General features: G+C 33.8%; 2 protein-coding genes across 5 annotated transcripts in view; one reads left to right on the plus strand and one right to left on the minus strand.

Moving 5' to 3' along the window:
• The window catches only part of LOC143257135 (uncharacterized), a 36,610-nt gene extending 36,043 nt beyond the window's left edge, over positions 1–567 (minus strand). The window contains exon 1 of the mRNA XM_076515420.1: positions 403–567. The gene's annotated coding sequence lies outside the window, so the exon portion shown is untranslated. The remainder of the gene's footprint in view (positions 1–402) is intronic.
• A 2,100-nt stretch (positions 568–2,667) lies between these two features.
• Positions 2,668–18,121, plus strand: LOC143257136 (uncharacterized). 4 transcript variants are annotated; one of them, XM_076515424.1, is made up of 6 exons: positions 2,696–2,810; positions 4,712–4,778; positions 5,498–5,850; positions 9,556–9,689; positions 11,298–11,597; positions 16,818–18,121. In XM_076515424.1, exons 3-6 carry the CDS (start codon positions 5,822–5,824, stop codon positions 17,393–17,395), a joined length of 1,041 nt encoding a protein of 346 aa, XP_076371539.1. In that variant the 5' UTR covers positions 2,696–2,810; positions 4,712–4,778; positions 5,498–5,821; the 3' UTR covers positions 17,396–18,121. The 4 variants fall into 4 exon arrangements, with proteins under 4 accessions (XP_076371536.1, XP_076371538.1, XP_076371539.1 ...); XM_076515422.1 differs by having other exon boundaries at positions 2,697–2,810; positions 5,498–5,694; XM_076515421.1 differs by lacking the exon at positions 4,712–4,778 and having other exon boundaries at positions 2,668–2,810; positions 5,498–5,694.
• The last annotated feature ends 508 nt before the right edge of the window (positions 18,122–18,629 follow it).

Here is an 18,629-nt window from a genome sequence, read left to right on the forward strand (position 1 = left end):
AATCTGTCTGGTATTAAACTACAATTGTAACCCTCCATAAGCTGGTCGCGCCCTCTGGTAACACTTTGACGTCGTGGTAGTCAAACATTGGTTCTGTAACAATACGTCCTCCATGATGTCAGGGTAGTTTACTAGTTAGAATAGAGTGTACTTTGTACTCAAGTATTATAACCACATTTACTAGCAGCTCATCTGCCAGAGAGACAGGATCTTGGTTGTTATTTGCTCTTTACTATTCTCAAGTTCGGCAGGAAGTATGTTTCAGAGCTAATCTGAATTCTAACTTGACTGAGTTGTATATAGAGAGTGGGCACAAATTTGACAGTAAAACAAAAGTGGTTTATTAGTTCGACAACAGAGGACAAACAAAATAGCCAAGACAAATATGCGTACTTTAATAACCTTTCTGTGTAAATAGATCCACTCCAGATGAAGTTCCATGTATCATGTGACTTGAGCGAAAAAATCAACTCTTCCAGAGTACATTTGTCACTTACGTCACTTTGGCCATTCAGACATTGCTAACCTTCTACACCACCGATTTTAATAGAGAAGATATGAGCTCTAGCCCATTGAATTCTACAGTGTTATTTTCAGTGTAAAGGCTCAGTGATATCGATAACTAGCCCAATGAATTCTACAGTGTTACTTTCAGTGGGAAGGCTCAGTGATATCGATAACCAGTGACAATGTGTAACTAGATAAGGAACAAGGTTACTTCAATCCAATCATTTTGCAGTAAAAGAAACGCATTGAAGATTCCACCTGACACAGTTCTACTGATTACAAAAAGTGTAACACTTTGTCTTTAAAAGCCTAAATATAAAGAAAACGTGTTTGTTTGTTTTGGAATTTCGCGCAAAGATACACGAGGGCTATCTACGCTAGCCATCCCTGATTTAGCAGTGTAAGACTAGAGGGAAGGCAGCTAGTCATCACCACTAACTGCCAACTCTTGGGCTACTCTTTTACCAATTAATAGTTGGATTAATTGTCACGTTATAATGTTTCCACAGCTGAAAGAGCAAGCAAGTTTGGTGCGACGGGGATTCGAACCCGTAACCCTCAGATTACGAGTCGAGTGCCTTAACCACCTGGCCATGCCGGACCAGAATTTCCTACTGACCTGGATGCAAAGTTATTATGACATCTGTTCCTTTTTTATCCCTTTTCATTAAACCAACTGCTTTTATTCTAAAGTTTTCTTCTGGTGGATGAGCTGTAACTTTGCAAACTTACAACGCTACAATTAGGGGTTCGATTCTCCACGGTGGAGAGAGTGCTAAAACAAGTATAACGCTTTATTCCGGATTTAGTTTTGATTTCATGCTTAGACAAAGCGGGAATAACCCATCGTTTACGCTTACGCTAAGACAACTAGACTGCTAAAATCTGGGGCTCTATTTCCTGCGGCAAATAGAGCGCAAGTAACCACTTGTATATCTTTGTTCTAAAAAACAACAACACCGTTCTACTGATGGTAATTCTTTGAGAGGGCAATTTACATGAAAAGCACGAATTTAAGGCTTGATCACGCACTATCTCCTTAAGATCAGTTCGTTATTGGGTTCGTTAAAGAAGGGTCTGCGTGCTGTAGACGACCTATTATTTCTACCTGTTCGTACTGCAGTAAGCGCCACAAGCTTTTATATACAACAAGAAATAATACTAATGGATGAACAGGTAATTGCACATGGTTAAGCGAAAACACACACAAAAAAACAACTACCTCGGGAGTAAAGGTATCACAGTATCGGCCTAAAAAGCACATGTTGATGGCAATGACTAAATAAATAATTTCATCAAGGCTTAAGAATGTCAAACTTCTAAAACTGTAGTGAGATTGCAATTACGAAATCTTATATGTTAAACTTTTTCCTGAAGTAAAAACAAAACTAGAAGTTTAATAGTATCCGAACAATCATTTCTTTCAACAAGAATGAAGAAATTTAACACTGAATTATTTCAGATTTTACAAGGGTATTCAGTAATTTCTTGGGGCTGATAAAAAGCTGGGATAAGAAAGTGTGTTTGTAGGTAAGCACAATGCTACACTGTAGACCACATATGCTCTGCCAACCACGGGCATCGAAACCCTGTTATAAGTCCGTAGACTGTGCTCTCGGGGAACATGAAAATATGAAAAACTGCTCTCAAAATACGGCAAGCCTACACTATCTTGTCCCTAATTTAGTAATGAAGGGTTAGAGAGAAGGCAGCTTGTCATCACCATTCACTAACGAACAGTGAGGTTGACTGTAACATTATAATTCCTTCACGGCTGAAAGCGCGAGCATGGTTGTAACTTCTACTGTTGTAGGCCTAAGTTTTTATACATACTAAACTGTACTACACCACGTAAACAAATATGAACTTGCACAACGTAGCGCAATATCAAACACAGACTTTAGTTATATGCTCAAATTGATGTGTTATAACCTAGAGTGAACACTAGGTTACATATTACACATATATGCAAGTATATCGATAATTTATATGTGTACAACATGAGTGATCAATATATTTATCTCTTCTGACAAAATATGCTACTTAATGATATAAATATAACTGTTTTATTATATTCGCAGGCGATCGTTAAAGTATTTATTGTTTTTGTTTCTATAAATATTATTTGTTTGCAGCGACCTTGCAAACCATTTCGGTAGTGGGATAGAGGGCGCTAAATTACTCGATTAACTTGCTTCCCACATCATTCAACTCAACTTCATATTTTGAAACGACGATTGAAGATTTATTGCTTTTTTCAAACGTCTTGCAACAAACAAAATTTCCTGTTTGATTTTGTATCTGTAAGTCACTATTTCAGTGTGGTTTTCTACAGTTCCTTCCTTAAACTTCTTAAAGTAGAAATGTAAATGGTAATGTACAGTGATAAGAAATACGTTACTACTCCAGTTTCAAACGTATGATGAGTCAGCGTCGGTGCGCCACCCATTGGCACAGCGCATGTCTGCGGACTCGCGCCTCAAAAATTCGGGTTTTAATATCCATAGCGTGCTGAGCATAGATAGCCCATTGTGTAGCTTTGTGCGCAATTTCAAACAAACAGTGGTGCTCCACATTTTATTGTGGCCTTGGAGATCATGAGTGGCTGGTATTGTGTTAATTTCCGAATTCAGTAACTGATGGTGACGTGAATTTCCACATTGAACCCTAACTTCCCGTTTTCTTTTAATAAAAAGAATTGTTTGTATCTCAAGAGGCTGATATAGGTATTAAAACTTTTATTAAGATAAAAGTAGTGAACATGTCTTAGGGACGAGAATGTAAACAGACAGGTACGGGATTGTCTATCTCGTCCCTAACACATATGCCCAGCAACGGTCAGTTGCAAACTTTCTTTGCTAACCTGAAGATGACCTAAGAAGTTCGAAACGTTGTTCACTATTTTATTTTAATAAAAGTTTTAATACCCATACCAGCCGTCTTGAGGTACATTTTCACTTCAAGTGGGTTTCTCATAATCGCGAAAGAGAATTATAGTTTCGTTTATGTACGTGCTATCAGACAGTTTGGTCTCTTAACGTGCGTATGCGTGATAAGTATATGTATAATGTACGAGTATACTCTTGAATTTCCCATGTCTAACGTAGAGGTTTTATGGTTACGTTATCAGTTGTGCCTTGTCTTATAATTATTTTAAGTTGTTCCAAACATCCGCACAACACTAGTTCTCAAAGTATTTGCAAGATATTCTTCCGCAAGAGTAAATAAAACCAATATTAACAGTATCAAATAGTTTTATATCTTTCTTTCGAAGCTTACGTGTCATGCTATATTCTAGCCAGTATAGTGAATAATTACACTCGTGATTCATGTAATTCGCACGTTCTACTGACGTAACGACAGAAGTTGCAACGTTAACATCCCTCATGTAATGTAATTTTAGTGTCTACTGACTGATTGACAGACAACACTACTGTAGAGTAATACAAATATTTTAAACCAGTGCTTTTTTTCTGGCGAAAAGCACCGATAAAGTATTTCAATACCTTTTATTTTTTAATGAACGGGTGGTAAAATAAACGTCACTAAACTACAGTCGCTTCTTCTGATAAGATCGATTAGTTTTACTTGGAGTGAATAACCGTCCTGGTTTTGGCAGAATAATTCGTTTACCCAGTGTCCCGAGAAAAGTCCTCGGGGCGCACAAAACGTTCTAGTTTTACGACAAATACATCAAACGATAAGTCACATCAAATCTCGAATGTACTAGGCCTACTAGCCTTTTATCTCAGAACGGCTGGTATGGATATTAACACTTCTGCTGATAAGGAGAGAATAACGTTTCGACCTTCCTAGGTCATCTTCAGGTTATCTCAGCCGTTCTGAGATACATTTTATTTCTAGTGGGTTTCCAGTCATCAAGGGCGACTAACCTTGCTCATTATTGTAACCCATACTTTCCTGCCGTCAAACTATCTCGAAAATTCTGTGTGTTCGCGTAATAAGAAACCCAGGTCTGCGCAGGTATTTTTGTACTGCAGTTGACCTTTAGTAGTTGGTGAATGTGTGATGGACGATTAGATGACAGAGACCGTTCTCTAAGGTGTTGTAATTATTAACAATGTATCACCTTCTGTAGTGTCAAAATGCAGAAAAGATATTTTAGTTAGTTTTTTTTTTAATTGTTTGAGTCAAACCCTTTTAAAAGGTAAATCGGATAACGAATGCGCTGTGTTTTTGATAGCACACAGTGGAAACTCGCACGTTACGAGTCACAAGGCCTAAAGATGAAGTCAAAGACCATTTTGAAAGTAAGGTTTGCTTGTTTGTTTCTTTTGAATTTTGCGCAAAGCTAAACGAGAGCTATCTGCGCTAGCTGTCCCTAATTTAACAGTGTAACACGAGAGGGAAGGCAGCTAGTCATCATTAGCTACTCCCAACTCTTAGGCTACTCCTTTACCAAAGAATAATAAAATTAACCGTGACTTTAACCGTAACACAAATGGAATATAACATTTTAGAATTTCCCGTCGGTGGGCTTAGCAAATAGTCCGATGTGACTTTGGTATAAGAAAACACACACATATTTCAGAATAATCACTAATTACATTTGAAACAAAAATATCTCCCACTTTGTAGGGAGTAAACTTTTACTAACAAAAATTTTATGTATTTTCAATGTCAATGGTGTGTTTAAATTCATATTTATCGTATTAATTACACCACTTTTCCGTCAGTTATTAAATATAATCTGGTCGTTCACTATCCCTTCATCTTTAGATAATTATCACATTAATTCCATTTGATGATAGGTTGCATAAAATATCGTGTTATAAATTTTAAAAAAATGTCACATTTCACCATCTACCACCAGATTGCAGTGTCCTTGTCTAAGGATATTTATTTGTAGTAGAATGGACTAAAATGTGTGAAAGTTCTAGTTATTATTTAAAATGAGATTAATTAGGTAACATTATAATGCCTTTCTTTCATTATTCATACTGAAAGTATAATATAATGGCTGTTTCAGTGAGGGAAAGAAAGAAATATGGCGGAAGGCGGAAGTAGTGACGTCTGGAAGTATAAAGTTATTTTCAGTTCCAAAGCAGTAGAAGGATTCGAAGAGATAAAGGAACTTATGCAATGTTTACCATCATGTTTTGAGATGTTTGTGACTTCACATGAACGGAGGAAGCTGAGTTTATTAGAGAAAGATATTGGACTCGGGTAAATTGTTGTATACGTTGATTGTGCTTCCTGTTTTCATTTCCTCAAAAGTTATCACGATCAATCATAAGGCAGTTACAGTTACAAATTAACATTTAATAATCTTATAAACTTATTGCTGTTCAAGATGGGGTCTTTGGTACAGTCGAATGTAATGTAAGTAATAAATAAATTATAAGATTATTTCTAATAGTACAGATACCACAGTGTTTGAAGAAGACTTGCACCATAGCTGTTTTTTTTTTTTAATCTCTTATTCAACTTTTAGGAAGATAAGAACACGCGTCCAGAGTTAATATCAGTGTAAGCCATCAGGGCTCAAACTTAAACTAGTAAACAAGCAAATTCCTAGTTAATGTTTCAGTTTTGATAAGATATCTCAGAATACATTAGACGAAAGAATGCTAGTATAGTTACTTCCTGTTATCTAACAAGTTTTAATGACTTACGCATTTTAGTCAATCATACTGCATGTTTCTCAGTTACTTAATGGTTATTTAATTACGATTAACAGTTTCACTTGCTGATGCCATATTGGTTTTGTGACTGTATGTGGCTACATTGCATATCCAGGCTAAGTAACAGCCCTGGGCAGAGCTGTGAAAGAGTACAAGTAAATCAACTGTATCCTTCTGACCACAAGGCCCGTCTTCCACTTTGTGGAACCCTCTGGATTTCCATGTTTTTTTAAACAAAATGATGGTTTCTTTCATCTATCTATATTCTGAAATTTGTAATTTTATTGTTACCATTAATTTCATTTCAGTTTTCACATGTCCAAATTGTTAATTTGCACATTATCATGGAAGCGTCTTTACTTGCTAGCGGATGACACTGGAACACGATAATAGAAAGATAAGACAAGAGATAAATATTTAATAATACAATTGTAGAATGATTATAGTGATATCGATAGGTTATCTGTCACTGGTGATTTGATGTTCTGTCACTGAATAAAAAAGAACAGACGTATTCTTTCAAACATTTGTACTACTAATTTTATTTAATTGTCACAGCCGACTATATCTGTAGGTAGGGAGGTACTTTATGCTATGTTTCAGAATGTAAAAAAAAATACCCATTTTGTTCCCAGCATTGGTCGTTGACAGTAATGTGAAAAATTAATGGAACTAATTGAATCACTAATCCTTCGGGGACATGTAAAGATTAGGCATCTCTTTACTTTCCAAATGTTAAAAACTTGCAATCTACCAGGGGAGTGCTCGGGCACTTGGATGAGCCAACCCTTATTTTTTATCTATAGAAGACGATAACATTTACATTGTCTTTCCTTAGGGACCTTCTTCCAGTTACAAGTTTATTTTTGTTTGCTTGTAGTTAAGCACAAAGCTACTGAAGGGGTTATTTGTTCTATGCCCACTACGAGTATCAACACCCAGGTATTAGCATTATAAGGCTTCAGAGGTACCGCTACAAGGTCAATAATAGCTTTGTTATAACTACTGTAACACATGGATGCTGTATCTGTGACGGATTTACTATTACATATCTATTTTAATATCGATGTTTGTTTCCGTTAAATATATATTTAGAAATGTATGTAACTCATACTGTTACGTATATATACATATTGTGAAATACATATCTCTTCATTAAAATTGTAAAAGATTCTCGAATGTAAGAATTTACGATATATATGTGTGTACATAAACATTAGTGTATCGTCAGTATTGTTGCGCAGGCTGAACTTTCTAGAAACTCTCCTGTCAAGCCCTTAAAGGTAACCAACAAATCGCGTCAAGAAACAGTGTATCTTACTGGTTTGCTACAGTTGGTATACTATGAACTTCGGAATCTATAACTGTGATTAACGCTGACTGATCAGGAACTTCAGATATAATGACCAGGAACGTGTATAGATTTCGAACATTACAAACCATTTAACTTCAGCGCATTCACATCGGACATTAGTATTTTTACTAAAACATTATATTACTTCAGCTGTGAGAAACGCACATGTGATCAACGAAGAAAGACAGAGCTAGCTAGCTCCCTGTTAAGCGAAGTGTGCCTATATCAACTCAAAATTAATTCGCTCATCGTGAACCCTCGCTAAGATATGCAGTTCCTGACCATATAGAAGACTCAGTATTGTTTGTAAAAGTTTTTGTATATGAATCATTATTTGTTATAACCGTTATTATAAATTGTATTATTGTTTGTATATTAAAATATATTTGTATTGAGAAATAAAACTGTGTGAATCAATCTTATTCCCAAATATCATAAATTGGATACATATTGACATTTAATTAACTTCTAAATCTAAACCGCAATTTACCTCAGTTTCAGGCTATTTCAAATTGTAATACGTGACATAATAAATTGAAGGCTCATCTGAGATAAATCGTAATACGTAACATATCTCCCTCATGCATTTAAAGCCTTTACTTTAATGCATCTGATTCCATAACTTGTGTTGAAATAATGTTAAGAAATATCGAGACAAATGTGTGTGTTTAATAGCTTTTTAATCTGTATACAATATTCTGTCACAACCAAATAAAACTGAGTATACCAAGTATGTATTTGTTATGTTATTTAAGTTATTTTTTTGTGAATTTCACATACTACTATTAATTTAACTTACTCATAAACATTTTGATTCAATCCAGTCAAAATATCTTGCACTATTCTTACCAAAAAAGAATAGGTAAAACCGTTTTAGCTCAGATGAACTGCGAGTTTCTGTTGATTTAGCTTTCTGTGATATTAACTACCTGACAAATATTTCAATATTGAAACATTCTGTCACTAGTATTAATGAAAATAGCATGTAAACTGTATCTTAATATAATACCTTACAGGTCAATCACCATATTTAACTACATATCACGAAAATTTAACACCCAGATCAATTTGTTTTTCATTCATATGTTAAATAATATTTGTGTTATTTGTATAATTAATTCATTTGTTAACATAACACTCATCAATGGCTTCATTGTTCCTACATGCGTGTGAGACCACATATTTATTGATACAGACATACTATTACTGTACACACGTGTTCATTACACATCATTGTATACACTAACAGCTTTCAATGAACTGCCTCCTTCTCCTGCACCAAGTTACTTTATATCTGTTTCACACTGCTTTCTACTGAGTCGCTGCAGTCTAGTAAATTACTGCCATCTAAGGACTGTCAAACTCAACATGTTTTTATTTTCAGTATTATGAAAGAAAAAAATTATCGACATAATTCAGCTAAGTTAAGACTTTTTTATATAAAAGTCTCATATGACAGAAGAAGTGTTATTATTGTTACTACAATATATATCAACACACTGAGACAAAACACAAATTTTATAGTCAACTATTCAACCATCAGAATTCTCTTCTTCCCTACATGGGTCATCAAGCATGGCAAACATGTGGATATATATTTGGATCCGAGAAATGGTAAATTACAGGAAGAACCTTCCTTTGAAAACCTCAGCACTACATAAAAACATACTATTCTAGATTAAACGCTACGCTCATTGTAAATAATGTTAATAAGTATTAATTTTTAACACACATTTCATGAATGATTCTGTGCTTACATGTACTTTTTATTGTACTGTTAGATTCACAGATTTTTGTTAGAAAGTGAAGTGACAGTTTCTGCATGTAGAAATAATGAATTGTTTAAATATGTTGCACAAAATGTAATGAACTGGCATTAAATTCAGAATTACTAAAGTATCGAACATAAACATGTGTAATAATAACACCTCTTAGATGCTTTGTATTCATACATTTAAAACTATAAAGCATTTGAAAATGTTATGTTTCACATAAATGTGAAATTTAAGAAGTAATATTTCTAATCGACTTTATCATTTCTTATCACAGTGCAATTTACAGGAGAAACCTGAAAGAGGTTATTGGCCAGTGGCGAGAGGAATTTAATAACACAGTTGTCGTTATAGTTGGAGCGGTAGATGAGGACATGTACATAGCTGTGCATCAAAAAACTTTACTTTTAGGTAAGAAACATTTTGAGGGTTTACTCTGTCTCTAATTGAAATTTTGTTATAATTTGATATGTACTGAGTCAAATCCCTTTTCTCGTAGTTCATGCACGATTAACTCTTTTAATATTTTATCATCATATCAGGGAACCTTTGCAATAAATTTGGTTAATATCCTGATTATAAGTTTCTCATGTTATTGTTTTAAGCCCAAAGCTGTGCTATTTATAAGTGTCGATAACAGATTTTTAATGTTTAAGCTTTAAGACTTACAACTGAACCACTGGCAAGATTTCTGCTAATTAATTCGTTGCTTTGCTGTATCAGTAGTTTGCTGGGGAAGGATTAACTCCGTGAAAGAAAAAAAAAACGAACATTTTATGAAAAATAAATTTGTTTTCTTCTAACAGCAGAGCTAAATAATGGATAATCTGTTGCAAAAACAACAAACCATAATCTAAAGTTAAGTATCAATTGAAAATAAAGTTATGAATTGATGAGACCCTGTATGAACATACAAGTGAACAAAACAATGCTAAGCCATATTTTCTATCAAACAAATTCGACTGAAAGATCCGAGATACACCAGAGTGCCATGATGACGTAAATTTTGAGAATTCTCCATATATTAACTGTTGACTCGAATATGCCATTCAGTATGGCGTCAATCTTTGTCACCCATATTTACTAGTTGCGTGTTACTACAGTGAAGCTACAAAGGTAAAAGAAAAATAAATAACGTATCATGTTTGCCAAACAATGATAGTATATGACTCGACTTTTGTACTTTAATTCTTATTTAACGTACACGTTTATTTAGATTATTTCCATAAAATATATTGTTTTAATTAATGTATACGTAACAACACAAAGAATGCTATAGATTAAAATGAAAGAAAGTACAAGTGGCCATAAGATATAGATATGTAGAACTTGAATAGTTAACACAACTATGTCATCCATTAGTACAGCGGTAAATCTACGGATTTAAAACGCTAAAATCAGGCGTTCGATTCCCCTCGGTGGGCTCACCAGATAGCCTGATGTGGCTTTGCGATAAGGAAAAACATAAATATTGTAATTTTAAATTAAAGATATTTAACCAAAGTATTTGAGAACGTAGTTTAATTATTACAAACTGTGTGTAGTTTTGAACAATATATATTTTGTAACTGTATTAATAATGAACAATCTATATTTTCCAACTGTATTAATAATGAACAATCTGTATTTGTAACTGTATTAATAATGAACAATCTGTATTTTATAACTGTATTAATAATGAACAATCTGTATTTTGTAACTGTATTAATAATGAACAATCTGTAATTTAATAGTGAACAATGTGTGTTTTGTAACTGTATTAATAATGAACAATCTGTAATAACTGTATTAATAATGAACTGTATTTTGTAACTGTATTAATAATGAACAATCTGTATTTTGTAACTGTATTAATAATGAACATCTGTATCTGTATTTTGAACAATGTGTGTTTTGTAACTGTATTAATAATGAACAATCTGTATTTTGTAACTGTATTAATAATGAACAATCTGTATTTTGTAACTGTATTAATAATGAACAATCTGTATTTTGTAAATGTAATTCTTTCTCTTTCAGCTGCTCAGTGGTGTGATCCAAACGATAACGTCTGTAAGTATGGCATTCCTGTTCCATCTCCGACAAAGTTAAAGGTTATCCTTCAGATAATTGCTAACCAGAGCAAATGGTTCTATTCTGTGAAGTATATGGATGGTGACACAGAAGTTAAAGTATATAGTCTCTTATCAGTAAACACTTGGGACAAATATGTCCAGTCCAAAGAAGAACAAGCGTTTCTAACAAAGATCACTAAAGTGTTAAAAGGCGAAACTAGAAACGCAACCTTGAAGCAAGCACTGATGTGTCACTTACTTGCAGGTAATTTACGTTTTTATCATATTGTTTCCTGCACTTTAAACCAGTAGGCTGAAAGAAATTATTTAACTAATTTGTTTTCAATCAACTGTTTTATGTGACTTGATATATAATGAAATATATTTGTATTGTATCTGTGTTTTCTTACTAAACATTCTTGCAAGTGCTATAAATTAAATAACTACCAATTTTTATAATTAGATGAATATATTAAATTATTCAAATATGACAATAACTCAAATTCTACGTTTATACAATATTTTCTATGGAATCATCTACCATACGGTTCCTTATATCAGGATAGAATTACATAAAATTAGGTTTCATAAAATAACTTCTAAGAAATGGAAATTAATATCAATTGGACACATATTGAAGCTCTTTCCTCCCCTTAACTTCTTTATCTAATAACTATCCACACAAGGAATGGATTTACCTTCCAAGATATTCTTTATAACAATACTATAAATTGTAATGTTAAACATATTTTACATTACGTCAGTTTAGTATCTACTAGCTGACTGACAGGTGACATACTACTCTATAATGGTGCAAGTGGTTAAAATAGGTGAATCCTTCCAGTCAGCTTTTGTTCTCCTTTGGGGAAAATAATTATTATTTATTTTTGAAACATTTTGTGTTGGTATTTAGAAACATAAAAAATTGGCTTCTAATATTACATTTTTAATTAATCACAGACATTTACTTAAGTCCTAAAAGTAAACCAATGAGTCTATTTACTTGATCATTTTATTAGTCCTATGAAGTCTGTAAATTATTATAAATGGCATCATTTCTGAGATACAGCTTGCTCAGACCAGAGGCATTGCACTTCTACACAAACACAGCTTAGATATCAGTCTAAACAAACACAACACACCCACACACTACGAACATATACTCTGTAGCGTAAAGACCCCGTCATCACCTGACATCACACTCTTAGCCATTTACAAATCCCCACACACATCACCCGACGTTACCTCTCTAAATTCAATAATTAACACTCATAAGAATGTAATAATACTCGGTGACCTCAATGCAACACAATGGGTACACAACCAACACCTCTGGCAGAACATTAGCAAATGTCACTCAAACACATAATCTCACGGTCATTAATGACAACTCACCTATGCACACATATTACAACGGAGCTCAAAGTATCATAGACTTAGCCATCAGTGCTCTTTTGATCTTACATCTCACTAGTAATTTCAAAGTCCACGACAACATCGGAGGAGATCACAACCCCCTATAATTTCAAGTACGCAACCCTAACTGGACTAACTCCAACAGTTCCACAAAAACCAACCCAACAAACACTATTATAATTTCACTAAGGTTAACTGGCCCACGTTCAACAAAATTTTAAAAACATCTCTCCGAACCAATAAGTCAAACTAATTCCAAAGAAGAATTAAAAAATTACTACCACAAAATTATAAACGTCATAACAAAAACAATACATCAAGCAGTTCTCCCGAAACCAGTTCAAACCACGCCTAAAAACTGGACTCTAACTCCCGAAATACACAAACTCATACTGACCAGACGCAAACTTCGCCGCGAATTTAAAAGTTCACGTAACCCTGCATTAAAAATACAAATAAACACTGTCAAAAACAAGATTGAACATCTCATCAGATCACAGCAAAAAACAAACTGAAATAACTTCTGTAACAAGCTAGGTAGCTTCACATCCGATCCAGCCACCTTCTCGAAGACTTAAAAATATCTCTCGGTAAAACACCAAAACTGGTAGTCTTACATATGGGAACACCACTGCTACTAACGACAGAGAAAGAAAACCGATCTTTTGCAGAATACTTTCAAAACACATTCAGCATTTCACAACACATCAACTTTAATAGAAAACACGAAACTAAAATAAATGAAATCATCACAGACAACAAACTGTTTTCAACTAATTTACCAGTTTCTCTAAACTTTAATCCTTCTTCCCAAGATATAACAATCCCAATAACCACAATGTAAATTAAAATACACTCAAAACGCTAGAGAACAAAACTCCAGGCGAAGATTGCATTCAAAATATAGTCTTAAAAAGTGCATTCTCAGAACTACTCACTCACCTCGCAAATATGTCCAACCTCTCCTTCTCAGGCTATCTTCCACATGCATGGAAAACAGCCATCATTACACTCATCCCCAAGAAAGACTCAAGCTCAAAATTTCCAAACGACTTCAGACCCATCAGCTTAGTAAACTGCATCGGCAAATTACTGGAAAAGATCGTTACAACCAGACTACTCTAGAAATTGGAACATGACAGTATAATCACTAACATTCAGAATGCAGGCGGCAAAAGCTGCCAGGCTGCTGGCCACTTATTACGCTTAATAGAAACCAGTTTTGTAGGGTTCGACAAGCTCCAAGCAACACTTGCCGTCATTCTAGACGTGCAAAAAGCCTTTGACACTGTCTGGCACAACGGCCTAAATTTTAAATTAATGAAATACAAAGTACCCGTAACCTTTATGAGATAAATTTCCAACTTCTTAGAAAATTGTACCGCGAAAGTCAGAATCATTTATCTTTAATGCAGGTGTTCCACAAGAGTCAGTTCTTAGCGCACTCTACGTCAATGATCTACCACAAGTTACTACACCGCTCACTCATGCATCCCAATATGCTTGTGACATCGCTATATAGAGCACTTCATGGGACCCCCAATTAGCAGCTAAGAAAATCCAGAAAACACTAAACAGGAATCACACAGTGGTGTAACAAATGGAAAACTATTCATAACCCCTCCAAGACACAAATCATAATCCTTCACCGCAGGCTAAACAAGAGGTTAAAACACGAGAATCTAGTCTTTAAGACGCTCCTATTTCTTTTACTAAAACTGCTGAATTCTTAGACCTAACAATTAATACCAGACTCGCATGGAATTTACACTTCAAGAACATCAGAAATAAAGTACAAACTAGAATCGCCTGCCTTTACAAAATTAGTCACCACGTCCACGAAAGCAGACCATAAAACATTTTGTACATTTACAAAACATTTATAAGACCCTAAGAGGATATAGTGCTATGGCCACATCTAACCCTCACAAAAACCAACTTTCACTTTTACAAAAACTACAAATCAAGTAATACGCCTCACCTATCATTTACCACGCTACACACCAGCAAGTTACATCGTAAAACAAAAAATTACAAACGATAACATAACGCCTAAACAAACTAACCGCAAAATACGCAAAAACGTTAAATACTGCAACTCACTCAGATCCGATTTCGAGAAAATTGCAGGCACACTTGAACCTTGATGTAAATATTTATCTTTAACTTTATCCAGAACAAACTTAAAACTTAACACATTATTTTGATATCTCTCTAATACTTTTCTACACTTAGTCTCGTTTCAGGTTCTCTTTCATTTCAGGTACCGCCTTCAAACCACCAAATCAAACTCCTCATATAGGCACTGGTCTGGCTTCATTGGCCCCGCCTTGTGAAAGTGGGATTTCTCGGTTACTACCGTTTCCCCCCTTCCCTAAGTCTGAAGCAATGGATCGTTAGATCCCAGCTAGGGCAACTTGATCCATCGATCCTTGCCCATCCCTGAAACGAGCCGTTTGGTCGAATGGTTCGTTTCGTCAACTTGCTTTTACTTCCCACTCTTGCTTCCGCCTTCACTTTGACAGGTGCCACGCCTACCGGACTTGCGCCCACCAGATTCATGTAAAACACATTAGCCCATTAGGCCCAAAACAAATGATAGCCACTTGGCTAAAATACAAACCTTTTACTACGAGCGAGGTCAAGGAGAACTGTTCAATCTTCTAATACCCTTTGGGGTTGATTTTTCTTTAAGAAATATCAACCTCATTCCAAAATAACTGTCAGAATTGATTGATTAGTTTGTAAAAATCTAAGACTAAATAGCAAACAGAAATGTACGTTCATCGTATTCTTATTTGTACATATTTTTTCATCACACATACATAATATTTTGTAACTACCTCCTTTTTCATGCATTGTTTTATATCACATGGACATAATGTTGTGCAGAATTCTGAAGAGGGATGATGTATGAGATGTAAAGACTGTCATAGGAGGACAGGTTCACATCTCTGAAATTTTTATCATAAAAAACAGGAGAGGATCTGATTGATGCGTCTTAAACATTGATAAAGGAATTAATAGTGTTGATTCGTCATATTTTCCTTACTTAATGATAAGTGGTAGGTATTTAGGATAAAAATAGAGATTTTGGCAGGGTACTAGTCATCTTCAATTGAGACAGCTTTATTATTCTAACAAACTTGTTGGCCTAGGAATTAGTTGCCCACAAATGTGGTAGATATAATTAATTTAATAGAAAGCTTAAGAAATATTAGAATAATAAGATCTGAGTTTGAGTGTTTTATTTTAAATTTTAGTGGAGGCATGGCCAAAATTGATAATCAGTTCAGTTAGCAATTTTAAATTATGTCATCTTTTTTGAGTATATCTCTTGTTTATATACATTATTTGTACCTAACGTTTTACGTCATAACTTTAAATTGAATTTTTCTACACAGCTTCAAAAGCTAAATGAAAAACTAAATGTTCATTGCATCATTATTTCAGTGTAGTTTAACACACAGTTCTTTAATATCCTTGAAGTACTGAAGTTCAGGGTTTTGTTCCACCAAAAGTTATAATAACGTTCATTTTTATTCTAAACACATCAACCATGCTGATTTCACAAAAAATTCAATTACGTTAGTAAGTTAATAAAATTGTAATGAAAAGTACATGTTGAAGAGTGTACATGTTTCAATGTGGATACACTCCAGAGCCAAACTAAAATGCCACATCAAAGATTGTTACTGTTCCTTATTCAGTAGTAAAATTGAGCTGTCTTCTTTAAGTAAGAACAGATTGTGACCTTGCATTAAATAATGTTTATCTTTTTTTTTCTATCTTATTTTTCCAACATCATGAAAATACTCAAAATTATTGAACATTATCATAATCCAGAAAAAAAAAAAAGGCTATAATGCCAAAAGTGTAACCTATGTAACCATATTACTAGTGCACCAACTGTATAAAACAGATACATTACTGGTATGAATCCACTTCCTTCAAAACAAATTTGCATTTGTAACAGTTCTAGAGGAAAGCATTGATTTTACAGTAGTAATCTGTGATATGGTAGTCATCCAGTACATTTAAAAATTAAGTAATATATTTATCTCTTTAGCCATCCAACACACCCCAGAGTTTCGTGAAGTACAGGACTGGGCAGTGGCTCCATCATCAAAGGAAGCACCAAGTGATGTTCTGCTAGACTTAAAAGAACATCTAAGATATATGATGTATGGAAGGCTACCAAAAAACATGTCTCCATCAGATAACATGTTTGTACGCAGCCATTCTGTTCAACCATCAAAATGTTTATCAGCCGAAGAAAGATATAATTATCATTTGATAGAGAGAGACTTTCAGTCTATTTCTATTAATGCTTGTTACAATAAAAAACTCTCCAAACGTGTGATTTGTGTCTTGGATGACATGACTACTTATGGCAACACCTTTGAGGCATTAAGAAACATTCTAGCAACATGCAATCCTAAAAAGATAATTTTCTTAGCTATAGGAAAATTCAGGAAATTTGGAGTTCAGTACAGAATGTTAAATTACACAATACAAGGTGACGTCTTCACCCAAGAATACACAGCAGTTTTCAACTCTGCTGAAATTGCAGAGGAAAAATATGAATGGAATGCCCAACGAGATGTTTGTGAATTGGCTAGTCTTGCTCAAGAGCTAACAAACTAAAATACAAGACTCATGCTATTGTTTTTTATCCCATGTTTTACAGATTAGGGGAATATTATTTTATACACATACACAGTTAATGTAATTAATCAAATTGAGGTATACATTTGTTAAAGGAGATATCAACTTTCTGAAGGATAAATAAAAAAAATGTAACAACAATGATTTATTCCTGTCTTATTATTTTCAGCTTATGTAATATTCTCAGTTAAGTGAATGTAAGATGAAATATTCTCTGTCTCAAGATTTATAATTCCTGATAATTACATCTGTGTAACAAAAATGTATTGAGAACAACAGAAGATTTCTGAATATTTTGTTACTAAGTTTTCACCTTGATTTGAAAAGAAGAAAATGATTTATGCACAAAATATTAAGGTGCAATTTTGGTGTATTATTTAAAATCCTATAATTTTTCTATTTAGTGCTGTATGATTTATTGTTAATTTGTAATGTAGATTTCAGAAGAAACACAAAATCAGAGAATGAAGTCAATTTTGTATTTTGTGGCTGAATGAAAACCTGAAATTTTGTTTGCCTACTTAAGTCTGTTAATAAGTTTTTTGTTAACCAGATCTTGAAGACAAAACGAGTGTAACAAGAGACGTTCTTTTTCTTTTGTGTAGTGGAAATCAGCAGAAGGATTTTTGTACAATTTTCACTTAGAAAATGTTATCACAATTATTTCTATTAGATTTATGAAATAAAGTATTCAACTTCATCCTCTATATGGTGGTTTCTTGTATGCTAATGATAACTTAATGTTTGAAATATATTAAACTAAGAATCCTGAAATAAATTTGTTTTTAGTTCTTCAATTGTCCATGAACCAAAAAAAAAAAGAATTCAGTGACATTTGTGACTATAATGTTACAATTCATCATCTAATTTTGTGGTATTTAAAAAACAGAAATTTCCTCCTAAGCATTATAGAACAATCTCTGGTGCATCCATTGATTTAGTTCTGAAGGGAAAATGAACATTTCTTTGGACAGTATAAAGGAAAATGGACATTTCTTTTAACACTGTAAGGGGCAATCTCTGCTGCATCATTCAGTTAAGTTCAGAATGAACAATAGATATTTCAGTAATTAAGAAATAATTTTAAAATAATTGTTTGATAATACTGACAATGATAATATTGTTGTCATTAGAAACGTGACTTTATTATTAAAATAGGAATGTCAGTATTATATACTGTTAACTACACAATGTAACTTTTGTCTGCCATCTA

This window comes from Tachypleus tridentatus, chromosome 7 (assembly GCF_004210375.1).
Source record: "Tachypleus tridentatus isolate NWPU-2018 chromosome 7, ASM421037v1, whole genome shotgun sequence".
Lineage (NCBI taxonomy): Eukaryota > Metazoa > Arthropoda > Merostomata > Xiphosura > Limulidae > Tachypleus > Tachypleus tridentatus.

What these genes read in the sequence shown, in the direction of transcription:
- LOC143257136 (XM_076515421.1), top strand. Translation starts at nt 5,516, where the DNA reads ATGGCGGAAGGCGGAAGTAGTGACGTCTGGAAGTATAAAGTTATTTTC. An exon ending in TCAAAAAACTTTACTTTTAG is followed by an intron (nt 9,690 to 11,297) that starts GTAAGAAACATT and finishes TTTCTCTTTCAG; the next exon opens with CTGCTCAGTGGTGTGATCCA. An exon ending in GATGTGTCACTTACTTGCAG is followed by an intron (nt 11,598 to 16,817) that starts GTAATTTACGTT and finishes TTATCTCTTTAG; the next exon opens with CCATCCAACACACCCCAGAG.